The sequence below is a fragment of the Coturnix japonica genome, chromosome 5 (genome assembly GCF_001577835.2).
Source record: "Coturnix japonica isolate 7356 chromosome 5, Coturnix japonica 2.1, whole genome shotgun sequence".
NCBI lineage: Eukaryota > Metazoa > Chordata > Aves > Galliformes > Phasianidae > Coturnix > Coturnix japonica.
Window position 1 is genome coordinate 48,654,583 of NC_029520.1, and position 13,538 is coordinate 48,668,120.

General features: G+C 42.4%; 1 protein-coding gene across 1 annotated transcript in view; it reads left to right on the forward strand.

Moving 5' to 3' along the window:
- KCNH5 (potassium voltage-gated channel subfamily H member 5) overlaps positions 1–13,538 on the forward strand; it is a 153,911-nt gene that overhangs the window by 3,021 nt on the left and 137,352 nt on the right. Inside the window, exon 2 of the mRNA XM_015865668.2 lies at positions 8,125–8,248. Within this exon, the coding sequence (XP_015721154.1) occupies positions 8,125–8,248 (124 nt within the window). The remainder of the gene's footprint in view (positions 1–8,124; positions 8,249–13,538) is intronic.

Sequence of the window (13,538 nt, forward strand, 5' to 3'; positions counted from 1 at the left end):
AGCAGTCCGTGCCTGTTATTACTGCTTTTGTTGGTTGCTCCTTCCATGTTGGCACTAACCTTGGCTCAGCAGCGTGGGTACAGATTTGGGCAAATCTATAGGGCAGGGCTGGGCTTTGTGTGCTTATCCCAGAAATCCATCAGATCTCATGGGCAAAGAGGTGTGGAAGATAAAGACAGACAAGACAGACACATGTTGGAGCAGCAGAAGCATTGAGCTTTTGCTTCTGCTGTGTTAACAGAGTAAATTCTTTTCATAGCTGATGTTGAGTTTGGAAAAAGGTTAACTCTGGGACTTTGTGGCCACATGTAATAAAAGTGAGAACAATCTAGTGAAAGACAAATAATGGTAACAGTCACCATTATTGCTTATGGTTTCTGTTGCAGTAACTTTTAGAAAAAGAAATATTTCATGTCTTTTGCAAATGCGTTTTGACTCTTGGGCTGAACTCATGGCTCTGTAAGGAATTTCACCATAAACTTGAAAGCAGGTAGCATTCAGTTTCTGGCCTCTCACAGCCTAGAGACATGTTCCTGTGCATCAGCTCCCTCAGACTGAGCTTTGTGCGCCACTGAGTGCCTGTGAGTTTGATGAGTAAGGGATCAACCCGATCATAGGTTTTGGGATGCGGATTGGATGAGGCAGCTTGATCTGCTGGGATCCAGCCAGCAGATTGCAGGAGGCTGGAATTAGGTGGGCTTCAAGGTCCCTTCCAGCCCAACCCATTAATTTTGTGATCCAGGCAGAGCAGACGAGTATCGCACATGTAGTGCTAAGACACTTTCTCATTCTTATTAGCATTTTACTAATGGTAAAGTAAGTGTCTGCTGTCTCTCCCGCTAGTCTGTGCAGCATATCATAGAATCACAGAATGGCCTGGGTTGAAAAGGTCCATGGTGATCATCCAGTTTCAACCCCCTGTTGTGTGCAGAGTCACCAGCCACCAGCCCAGGCTGCCCAGAGCCACATCCAGCCTGGCCTTGAATGTCTGCAGGGATGGGGCATCCACAACCTCCTTGGGCAACCTGTTCCAGTGCATCACCACCCTCTGTGTGAAAATCTTCCTCCTAATTTCTAACCTAAACCTCCCCTGTCTCAGTTTAAAACCATTCCCCCTTGTCCTATCACTGTCCACCCTCATAATCATACCTGAATTCTTACAGGCACGGTGACATAGTGTTGTTCTCACTGGACACAATATACATAGGCTCTTTCCCAGATTAATTACAAGCTGCATTTTCATCTGATCCAAGTCAAATTTCATTCAGCGCAGAGAGAAAGGTCTTCAATGCAAATTACTTCAGGTTTACAGATGTCTGTTTTTAGGGGTCTTCGGCAATAACCCTGTCCCTCAGCTCTCAGCTAAGTTACAGAGTGTCTTGGGTTGGAAGGGACCTTAAAGATCATTGAGCTCCAGCTTCTTGCTGTGGGCAGGGCTGCTGACCACTGGATCAGGTTGCCCAGGGCTCCATCCAGCTGTAATGGTGCTGTAAACCATGGAGCAGAAATTTCTACCCTCCATAGTTCCATTGGCTGCGGGGAAATGGCTGAAGGTGTGACACAAGTTTATCTTGGGGTTTTCTTCGGCACAGGGCTGTGTTTGTGATTTCTTTGGCTGCAGGTGGCCGGCTGATACAGAAATCAATGCAAAGTGAGTTTATACATGAAGCAGCATTACTAGCTGACACTTGAGAGTAGTTTTCAATTGCCCTATTTTCATAGAATCATTACGGTTGGAAAAGACCTCTAAGATCACCTAGTCCATCCATCTACCCATCACCAATACTGCCCACTAAGCCGTGTCCCAAAGTACTACATTTACCCTTCCCTTAAACACCTCCAGGTCCAGAGACTCCCCCTAAATCCTGTGTAGCCTATGCCACTGCATCACTGCTCTGAGAAGAAATTCTTTCTAATATCCAACCTGAACCTCCTTTGGCACAACTTGGGGCCATTCTTTCTTGTTCCACATGGTGAAACGTAAGGCGGATCTGATGCCTGCTGAAAGGCGTCGCTTTAAGTGGTTTAAATCTAGATTTTCTGTGCTTTCTTATTGTTAATTACCGCAGCTGTATATCATCTCATTGATTTATGCGCTCGAATAATGCCGTGTGGTTCGCAAAAGGAATAGCTGGCTCTCTGAGAACGTCGTTCTCCTATGGGATCTGCGCTCTGTCGGGTGCTGCCAGCAGAGGTCAGTGCGAGCGCTGTGCCGCTCCCAGCCAGCACCGAAACGGGAAGGGAAAGCAAAAGGCAATCGCTGATTTCTCGAGCAAACCTCACCGTGGGGAAGGAGCGTGCAGCCAAAGAATAATGCCAGGAAGTTAAGTGAGCTGTGGAAATGCGTTTAATTAGCCTCATTAACGGAGGTGCCGGTCGGTGGTTAGCCTGAGTTTTGAGTTATTCTCCTGGTGAGCTTAAGGAAACAGGGTTTTGTGGTTTGGTAAAATTAAGTAAAGGAAGAAGATTTTTTGGATTTAGCTTCATAATAGTCTGCTTTTCAGAAAAAAAGTCAATCTAAGAACTTTGTTTAATCAGCACATTCTGTGCCTGGCTGCATTGCTCAGCATTGCCTAACCTGGATGGTGGAGCCCAGTTCTGCCCTGCACTCAGTGCTGAGAGCAGCCCTGTGCAGGAGTGCCTGGAGCAGCACCCAGAGCAGAGCTGGGGCTGAGGTGATGGAATCATCATAGAATCGTTTCGAGTTGGAAGGGACCCTTAAAGGCCAAACTCCCTGCAATGAACAGGGATACCTACAGCTCCATCAGTGCTCAGAATCCCTCCAGCCTGACCTTGGGTGTCTCCAGGGATTGGACATCCCTCACTTGACAGCTCTGTCAAGAGCCTTCTCCATGCTGAACAGCCCCAGCTCTCTCAGCCTGCCCTTGCATGGAGGTGTTCCGTCCCTGGAACCTTTTTTGTGACCCTCCTCTGGATGTGCTCCAACAGATCCATGTCTCTCCTGTACTCCACATCTGGATGCTATGCTCCAGGAGATGCTGAGCTGCTCTGCATCAGCCACGTGTGGACACCCACACAAGGAGTAGTGCACAATTCTGTGTCAAAAGTGTTTTTTTTTGACCATTCAGCCACATGCTGTGAAACTGCAGCTATAGCTGGCTATAGGCTGAGTGTTTGCAAGATGAACAGCTGCCATTGCTGTGATTTTTCTCATCTGGGAATGCGAAGCAAGCGTGCTCATTTGTATCTAGCTAGAGATGTGGTTTTTGGTTGCTCCCTGAGGATGCTCGTGTGCTGTCTGCGTGCTCCAGTTTAAATTTAGCCCCACAGCATCTATCTTGTGCTCAGCGTAATTATAATAGGAAACAGATTTGGCAGTGGCATTTGGAAGGTAACTAGCATAGGTGAGGATTAGCCTAACCATAGGATAAATGAGTATGTGGTAGGGAACTTGCGATGAGAACTGAATGAAATGTCATTTCTCAGGCAACTCTTTGCAACCTTTTCTTGTCCTTATTGATCTGAAGCTCTTTCTGAGGTCAGCGAAGTTGTGCTGCAATAAAGGAGGTGGACTGTGATAAATGATTAAACTTAGCTTTTAAACTCTTTGGAAGGTAAATTCCAGGCAGTTTCTAATCCTTTAGGTTGCTTGCTGAATTGCTGAAAGCAGCTTCGTTGCCAACCGAGTGACTTACGTGTGGATTTAATACCTCAGCCAGTGCTGGATTACTTCTAGGAGAGGAACACCAATTTGGGGGAGGAATTAGCTTTGTCAGTGCAGTTGCATCTTGCTCTGGGTTTAGTCCTCCACACCTTTTCATAATGTGAGTATTAAATAAAAACAGCAGTGGTACAGAGAGGTGACATAAAGAGTTTGTCCTTCAAGAGATTATTTCTCAGGGAATGCTTGAGGTGTTGGATAAATTGGATGACACTGATGTTTTGCGTGCTCTAAAGACACTGGGGAAATAACAGCTTTGTTAGAAAACAGCAGTGTGGCTCTACTTGCCTGCTTCAAGCACAGCAGTTTGTCTGCAGCTGACCCCAAAGTTGGAAGAGTGTTGGTGCCAGCCCAGGCTGACTATAGGCAGCCTAGAGCAGCGGTGCAGTCCCCTTCTTTGGAGAAGACCAACTTGGATGCTTTCCTATGTAACCTACTGTAGGGAACTGCTTCAGCAGGGGTTGGGTTAGGGGATCTTTAGAGATTCCTTCCAACTCCTGCAATTCTATGATTCAGTGATTTCAGAGGGCTCAGTGCATGCAGGTCTGTCCCGGACATCAGGATTTTCTGCTACAGGGATGTGTTGAGCATAGGATTGGATTCACTGTACACAAACATCAATAGAAATATATACAGTCAGGGCCAGGATTTGTTTAGCAGGGCTAAAAGAAAATAAAACCTTAATATTTTACAGGAGTCCCCTCCCCAGCTCAGCTAGCAGGATCCCCACAAGTTTTCCAAGGTGATCTAAACCAGATTACACCAGTGTGTCCCTGCGTGGTTATAAGCAGAGCCAACTGAGAGCACTTTAGGTGGTTTAGTGCTTTTAAAAAGGCAACATGAGCAAAAAAGGCAAATTCCAGGCACTGCACAGAGCCTGTCTGCTCCATGCTGCACTCGCTTCACGTAAGAAGGACACGAATTCGGAACCGTGGCTCAGTGTCAAATTGTTCAAGTTAGGAATTTATTCTGCAAACATTAATATCATTATTTTTGTTCTGCTGCTGCTTCTTTTTTTTCAGCGTCTTTTTCAATGGTGACTTTTTTATTATTAAATGGTTATTTGCATCTTTTCTTGGGAAAGGATGGAATTCTGAAATAGCGACTTAAGCACTTTTGTTCACGAGCAATTCCAGAGCATCCTTGAGGAAAGATGATTAGAGACAGCGTTTCTCACTTGGCTAAACATATCTCCTGCAATGATTTAGCTGTTTTCACTCTCCTTTGATTACATAACATGAATTTTACGCTGCTTTGGGCGTTTTGGTGGGTGAAAAAATTTGCTTGCACACTGTGGTCATTTTTAAAAGAAAAGAAAAAACACAACAAAATGAGGCTTCATGTTGGGTTGGGTATTAAATGCTGCAAGACACGTTGAGATTAAAGGCTTGCTGCTATACAGCATGAGTTCCTTTACACAACAGAGCCTTTCTGCAAAGTGGAAGTATAAGAACAGCAAATACAGCACCTTTAACAATTGTTTACCTCAACTATGTTTTCCAAATCTGAAATTCTGCTTTGTACACTTAATATCCTAATTCCTTGCCATCTGTATTAACTTTGTAAGTGGGAGAGTTATGTAGGCTAATAAAGTGCATGCTGACTTCCTATAAGGTACATAACAGCTCCAAGAAGGGTTTGCCTGCTGCCTGAGCCCTGCTTCCCTTCTCTTACAGACAGGCAATGGTGTTCAGACTCACCCGGCTGGACAAACCTGCAACCTGCAGGTTGCATCACCGTTATTATTACACAGATATTATTACGTTATTATTATCACAGATAATTCAGCTTACAGGTGTGCAGGGTTTCGCACGTGCAATTAGACCAGTGTTCTGCCAGATTTACTTCCTGCCTTCAGCAGTGCCAGTACCCAGAGAAAACTTCTTCACAGCCTCCACCATAAAGTGCTTGTGAGACGAAGTGATGCTCGATGTGGAGGGCTAAGACAGATTTATCCTTGTGAATACATGTGATATCATCTTAAAAAACATCTAGCTTGCAAAATATAGCTCCTTCATCCTGAATCCAACAGGACATCACAGTGCTAGTCTCTGAGCCTGGGGCTTATCCTACAGACCTTTATGGGACTTGGCTGTGGTGTCACCACAGCAGGGCACGGAGGATGTCAGGGTGCCCTTGGCAGAGGGCTCCTTGTGTTGGAGCTGGTGGCATTTGGGGCCTTGAGGGTTACATACGGGGTTGTGCTTGGAAGAGTTCTTGGATGGAAGTTGAACACGAAGATGGTTTTAGTCCAAGAGTGGCTATTAGGACCCAACTCTAGAGGAAGTGACTGCAGAAATGGTCTTTCACAAATGGTTGCTGGTGATGATGTGGTGCAAAGCAGTCTCTCCTCAAACCACCCAGAACTCACAGACTGTAAAGTAGTATTCTCCACTGTTGTTCATCAAAATTATGCTCTAAAACAGACATATTAGCAACTCTGCAAGGAGTCACTGCTGAAATTTCTGAGCAGAGACTGACTGATGTAAAATTAAATTTGTGTTGAGTTTTGATCTGGAGAAATTTTAGACATAGACATAGAGAAGGATTAGTGTGTGTGCTGGGGAAAGTGACATGACTCCCCATAAAATGTAGGGTATGCATGGAATCTTGAAAATTTGCTATCAAAGGCAAAGTTTAAAAGGAAAGAAAGAAGTTTATGTAATGGAATATTCACAAAGACAAAGGAAAATGTATTCTGTAGTATTTGATCAAGTTAATTGTCCATATACTTTATGTGTATATATATGACCTTACAAGTACTAATATTTAAAATACATTTCTAAAGTGTTTTTTTCTAATTTCTTTTTGTTTGTTTGTTTTTTCTTGAAAGATCAGTAATTTGGTGGTATGTCTTGTTCCTTCCCAACATCCTGGTGGATTTGATCAGTTTAATGAATGCCTTAGCAATTATTTTGAGACTCCTGTGTGTAAGCAGTAGAAAATCCATGGAAGGTGTCCATTGAGTACTGTGGCTGCAACGTGTATCTTCTACAGTGTTTTCTGTTTCCTGAAACAGGATTATGTGATAGGGAGACACATCCAAGATATCAGATGGACAGGATGGTTTTAAGACACGGTTATTGGCCTATAGACTGTGGTTCTCTGGGGAGCACCCAGATTTGCTCGCATCCTTGAAAGAGTCTGAATATCTGCTTCCTGTAATTGCCAAGGTTGTGCTCATTGTGTGTGGATATGAGAGCAAAAACTTGGTGAAGGATAATGCAATAAAGAAACCTATTTGTAAATCAAACCTTGCTTTGGCTAGAGGACTAATATTGGTTGTTGCTAGCAGATGACATGTGCTCAATGTCTACTGCTGGTTGTAGCAACTGCATCTTCCCTTAGGCTGAAAAACTTAAAAATCTTTAAAGTTGGAATTCAGATTTAAGACTATTTGTGATGGATTTAAATGAATGTGTATGTCTGTAAAAGTAACTGGCATAACCATTCTTTGACTATTAAATGAAGAATTTGTAAGAATTCCCTGTAATTTTTTTCCCCCTGCAATACTGCTGAAAGGAACCTCTGCTGTCCTTTCCATACAGCAGGGATTTTAATAGGTACGTTGTAATGCTTTTTAGCATAAATGAATGGGCTGGTGTTAACAGTTAGTTCTACAGCAACCAACACAATGCATCTGAAAATTACAACTGAAAATAAGCAAAGCTTTGAAGATCATCACAGACTGCAGCTTGAGAATCTCTGCTAAGTGAGAATATTGTTTTTGAAACAACGTTAAGATGTTGATGAAGATAAAATCCCACAATGTGTTTAATCAAGATTAGTATTTCCTTCCTTAGAAATGCTTTTCTAAAAGCAGAGATAGAAGAATATCTCCAAACTAGTGAATATGACTATTTTAGGACTAACTCGTAATGTGTTGGTGCCAGTCCGTGCGTATAAAACTGTAGGCAATGACTGAAAAAACAGATGATTGAAGCAGTATTTAAACCTGAGTTCAGCCTCCTAAAAATACTCCTTGCTCATATTTGTGTATTGACAGCAATTGGTGCATGCTACTAGGATGAACCAAGCCCACTTGTTCTGTGTTTTGGTGTAGACTGTGACTGGAATTTGATGTGTTTTGTGTTATTTCAATGCTTATTGATGGAGGAGTTTACTTATCTTAGGCAACGGTGTCACCGTTGGTCTTGAAGCACATATGGTTCAATGGCATCAAGTTTCAAATTAATGTGAGGTAAATTTCAAGATATATATACACGTATAAAGTGAAAATCATATTACTGAAGCTATTTGTTTTACTAAGAGCTGTCTTCATTGCAGTTTGCTTTCTGATGCCCACTTTGATTTCAGTCCTCTCTGAGATTTCCTGATGGAGGTTTCCACTGTGAATAACTCTGCATCTGCTATGTAACACGAAGGATGTACGTGTGCTTTGCCACTGACAACAGCCCTTTTTCTTCTCTTTCTTCTTTTAGAGTCCAGTTTTTTGTTGGGAAATGCCCAGATTGTGGACTGGCCTGTAGTTTATAGTAATGACGGTTTTTGTAAACTCTCTGGATATCATCGCGCCGACGTCATGCAGAAAAGTAGCACTTGCAGGTAGGTTGTTCACCGCTACTTGATGCACTTGTACAGTTACAATTAGGTTATGGAAAAGGATTTATAGGAGAGTTGTTTTGCATGTAACTACGTGCATTGAGTTGAGCACCTTGTTGACTGGTGCCCAGTAAAATAATGACCAGTTTTACCAGCATTAACAAACTGCTCAAATACTTCAGTCCCTTGCTAAAAGTGGGGCAGTTTTTAGAGTCCTGCAAGACTTAAATTAAAAGAAAGCTAAATTCCAATGTTCTATTATTATTATTATTAAGAGCATCTACAAATCTAATGTGTTTCACTCAAGCCATTATTGAAGTGAAGACAAATCTGCTTGGTTTTGGAATTCCTGTTATCCTCTGGTGATTGTTTAAATGCAGTTGAGCATTGCAGCAGTAAAGACTGTTCAATGGAAGAACACTTGACAAATTTTAGCAGTGAATGAGGATCAACTAGAGCTGTTCCTGAAGCTGGGGTAAATATTTTCAAGGTTTAGATATCATTCTTCACTCATATGAAATCTGCCCTCATTAATATCAGTATGAATGTGTTCTCAGGTAAGGAAAGTGAGATATTCAAGTGACCTATTTCAAAGGCTATTTTAGTAGATTCTTGTAAATTCTCATTCTGGAAGGCCTGCAGAGTGCTACTCTGTTGCTTATGTTGGTTCCTGTTATACACACACTGAGAGGGCACAGTGATGTGCAAATGGCATCTTTATTCCCAAGAGGGTGATTAGGCTGATGATGTATTTACTCTGAGCATTGCAGCTTTATCACTTTTGTATATTTTTTTCCCTCCTTTGTTGGTGGTCTTTCAGGGGTGGACGGCTGTAATTTATGGCTGGATGTGCATCTGTGCCTGCTCTGCTGCATCCTTTAAAAGGAAGTGCTGTAGGAAAAGACTAAATCTCTAATGCATGTGTGGGTGGGTGAGGAAAGTAACCAGGAATGGTGGAGGCAGAAAGGAATGACTGAGATACCAGTCTGTGTGGGTTTTTCCTTGATGGTTCAGGGGAATGACCAGCTCTAGGGGCTGGGAATAGTGGGCTGCATATCTGCTGGGGTGAAATGCTGATGTGTGGTCATTGCTCTTGTCTTGAGGGAAAAGGAAAAGCCTTGGGGGTCACAGGTTGCTCTGTGCAGCCAGGTGTCCTCTGATGGGCAGTGGAGGAGAGATGGGCACATGCTGTTGACACGAAATATTCATTCACGTGGCAGCAACCAAGTTGGTTGCATGATGGGGCTGAAAGAAACAGTGTTATCGCAGCTATCCCAAATATGCTTACACTTGCTTTTCTCTCTTAAGCTGGGTCTGTTTTTTCCATGAGTCAGTGCTTCAGTCTCTGCATATTTAAGTCATTACACAGGCAAAATGGGATTTCAGGAAAATGCTAGGAATAGATTTAGCAATACCTCTGTTAATATTTCTCCTTTGCCTCTGAGGGGACCAAAAGTTTTAATTCATCAAGTGCCCTCTATGAATGTGATGGACTCTATTTGGAAAGCATCCTGTTTTGGCTATATTCAAGTGAATTATATGGATGCAAATGCAAGAAGTGATTGTGGAAAATGGATCTGGTAGCGAAGTATATCTATCTATCTATCTATCTATCTATCTATCTATCTATCTATATTTCATTTATCTTAATCCATCTCTGGATTTTGGAGAGACTTCTCTACTCTGAAAGCGTGGCTGGTACCTCTTTTGTGTCTGAGCCTTAGCTGGTGGAGTTATATTTACAGTGTGATATTTCCTGCTCTGCAGGAGGCATCCTGGTCATTGCAGAGGAAAACTGAGCAGGGGAGGCATTGAGCATGGTCTGACCAGCAGCACACACTGGTGCAGAAAATTTCTTTAAGGCTGCTCTCTAATGAGGAGCTGTGTGGCTGTCTGAAATGGAAAATGTTCTTGAGGCCAGTAGTGCCTTCTTAGCATTACTTCATAGAATGCCACTGTAGGTTTTAGGTATCCAGAACTATTATTTATCTTATTTTCCAAGTCAGATTCTCAGCTTTGATTTGCTGTGTTGGACCAAGATTGTTGCATTATGCATAAGAAATAATTTATACAGAATATTTGCTTTCCTGTTCTAAGGCAAATGTTATGGGATAAGAGATTTGTGATGCTACACTTTTAGTACAGGATTTGAAAGGATCTGTTTCTAGAGCTTGTTAATGCCAAAAATCTAACAAAAGAAAAATACACAGATAAAAATCAATGTCAGTCTAGACCTTGACACATATTGTTATCTACTTATCATAAGTGTGATGCCTGCAAGTTTTCAATTACTTATCCTTGAGTAGTCAAGCAGCATTTTAGACTATGCTTATGTCTGTTTATGCCTGTCACATGCCATACCATACACTGGGACTGCTCATTTGTTGTGATGCTTGGTCTTGATTGATACTGGAATGGACACGTGGCATTGCATTTGTGATGATTTTTGATCCAGGTCAGGCAGCCAGGTAGTCCCATAGCCAGCTGGTAATCCCTCTGATTCTTACACTTCTCTCATCTTTTTAATTAGCAACAATATGTGCGTTGGCAGGAAAATCATGCTGAAATACCTCAGTAGAGGTGCCAGTCTCTTAGTTCCATTAGCATTGTATAAAAGGCAAGGTGCATATCACGCTTCCTGAATGTTGCATGATGGGGTCAGTGTGTGTGTTCTTTCTGGGGGCACAGTACACCAAAAATTGCAAAAATAGCTGGAACAGAATATATGTAAGTGAATACTAAAGCATGTGAGAATTTTAGCTGGAAAAACTTGCGTGCTTGTGAAGTGTTGTGGTGCCAAATGAAAAGGAGCTGCCAGCTCAGAAGGAAATGGGAGGGCATCCGCAATTGCAGCACCTCTGACATTCAATTAACTGTGCAAAAACCCTTGTCTGGAGGTGTGCTGCTAGGTTAACCAGCGTGTAGGAGAACCACTTGTTTCATGCCCAGTTGCCCACAGACATGACAGTTTATACTGTGATGAGTACATTGAAAGAATAAACAGCTCTAGGCCATTAAAACCCTATTAAACGCCACAAATAATATCCATTTGAAGTTGTTTCTTGTCAGTTAAGTTCAGTCTTTCTGGCAAGCCTTCAGAAGAGCAGGCACCCTTGGGTGGCTGGTTAGTAGATCTGCCCTGCCATTTTGCATTCGGCTTTTGCCACAGGCTTTGTTCTCTTTACCCTCCCTGGCACCTTGTGCCTCAAATTCAGCATTTTAAATGAGGAAACTTGCTCTGAGACCCATTTGTGTGTTGCCTTCCAGCTGTATAGTGGGAGTAGATTGGGTCTGCTTGCTGCAGTTGTTTACAGGTTGCATTTCCACTGAAATGCTTGCACAGCTCTGTTCAACGTCTCTGTTCTCCCTTGTTTTGATTTACTGCCACTGCAAGTGAGATAAAATGTCTGAGAGTCTCCTGGCTTCCATGGAGTTAATGGCAAAATTCCCACCTGGCTCAAAGAAAAGGGGTATTGCATAGTGGGTACAGCGTGCCAGACTTGAGACAAGTTAAATTTGATACTGGGATGTTGCCTCTATTAACTGATCTACCTGTATGAGAAGACTCTGCAATGCAAAAGCTGTGCACAAAAGCTTTTCTGAGCTCACCAGTGAGACCCAGGGACCTGCCCTAATTCTCCTTGGGATCGGGGTCTGCTCCTGAACTTCTGAGTTATGGGGCTATTGATTCGTAGAACAGTATTTGCTATTCCTCTTGAGTAGACCTTGGTTGCTTATAATTGATATCTTTTCCATAAAACACTTCTGGATAAACAGAGCTGTTATCTGGATGTAGGTTCATATGCCTTCCATGTTTCGTCTGCCTTCTTATCTGGTGAATTCCTCTCAAACAGCCTCAAACGCCACCTTGGCATGCACTGCATACATGGAGCTGCTCCACTAATGCTTTCCTGGATTCTAACAAAGGACATGGAAGCACAATGTACAGCTTTAGATGTGGCTTTTTTTTGCATGTAGAGATGCTTTCAGAGGGAGGCAGGAGGAAAGGCATCTGAAATGGCAAATGGTTTGTTGCAGAGATGGGGAAATCATCTAAGATTGTTCCTTTCTCTGAGTGCCTCAGTAAGCTTTGTTTCTCTTTGATAAGTCTGTTTTGTAGGTAGTAAGATCCCCAGTAGCAGGCTGGCTTTTATATTTATGTCTTGTACAGTTTGCACTGAAGGAACTTGACAAGCAGTAAATAACAAGAATATGAGGCAGAAAAAGACAGAGTGATTGACTGAAGAAGTAGGAGTCCCTCCATGTATACAAAATAGGACAGATTAAATTAAACCTATGATAAGCACAGATCTTATATAACTTGCACAGTGATTGGCTTGGAGGCTCTTTTGGTGCCTGCTAGTAAAAACTGGCTTCTGAAAAATAGTTATTTCCTTCTTCAAGCCTTTTAAATGCCTCTTTATATGTGAAAAGAATGCAAGATTTGAATTTTACAGATCTACGACAATAATAGACATAAAGTTACTAATTTTTTAATTCATAGAATGGCTTTAGTTGGAAGATACTTTAACAATCATCTAATTCCCACCCCTCTGCTGTGGACAGGGCTGTCAGTAACTATATAAGGCCCTGTTCAACCTGCCACTATAGAGACATCTCCATCTCTGCACTGACCCAAAGCTGACAGCACCATATTGTGGGAGTAGCCCTATCACCTCCCTGGGCCAGTTGTGTAGAGGAAAGATTCACTGTCCAGCATTCATTGAGTATTTTAATGTTTGCCAGGGCACTAATCACTATGCTGGTTTATTGTTTCTTTCAGAACAGTAGGTGTAAAATAAATGTTTATTGAACCTCTGAAGGTCTGTTGATCGATAAAAGGGAAGCTGGATTTAAACCACAGCAGCACCGATAGCCTTTCTTTTTCCCTTTCGTATTCTCAGGACTGTATGTTGTAGGTTTCAGCTGGAGCTCAAAATGTTTGTGAACAAAGAAGATGGAGGGGTGTGGGGGTGTCTGATCAATGAGAATTGTATTCATCCAAGTGTCTGAAAGCTTTGATGCCATGCTCCATTTTCCTTCAGTTCTATAATTGGCAATTTGCACAGAGCAGTCTTCACCTATTTTTAATCCAGCAGAGGTGACAAGAAAAGCCTGGCTGTTTTCTCATAAAGGCTTTCACAAGTAAGGTCATTGGGGGTGGGTTTACTTGTACCAGTTGAAAGTCTGACCTGGAAAAGACAGCAAAGATGAGGTGGTCAAGAAATAGCAGGGCTAAAATTAGGGTTTTCTAATCTTTACCTGGAGAGAGATGAGTCTTCAAAAAATAATT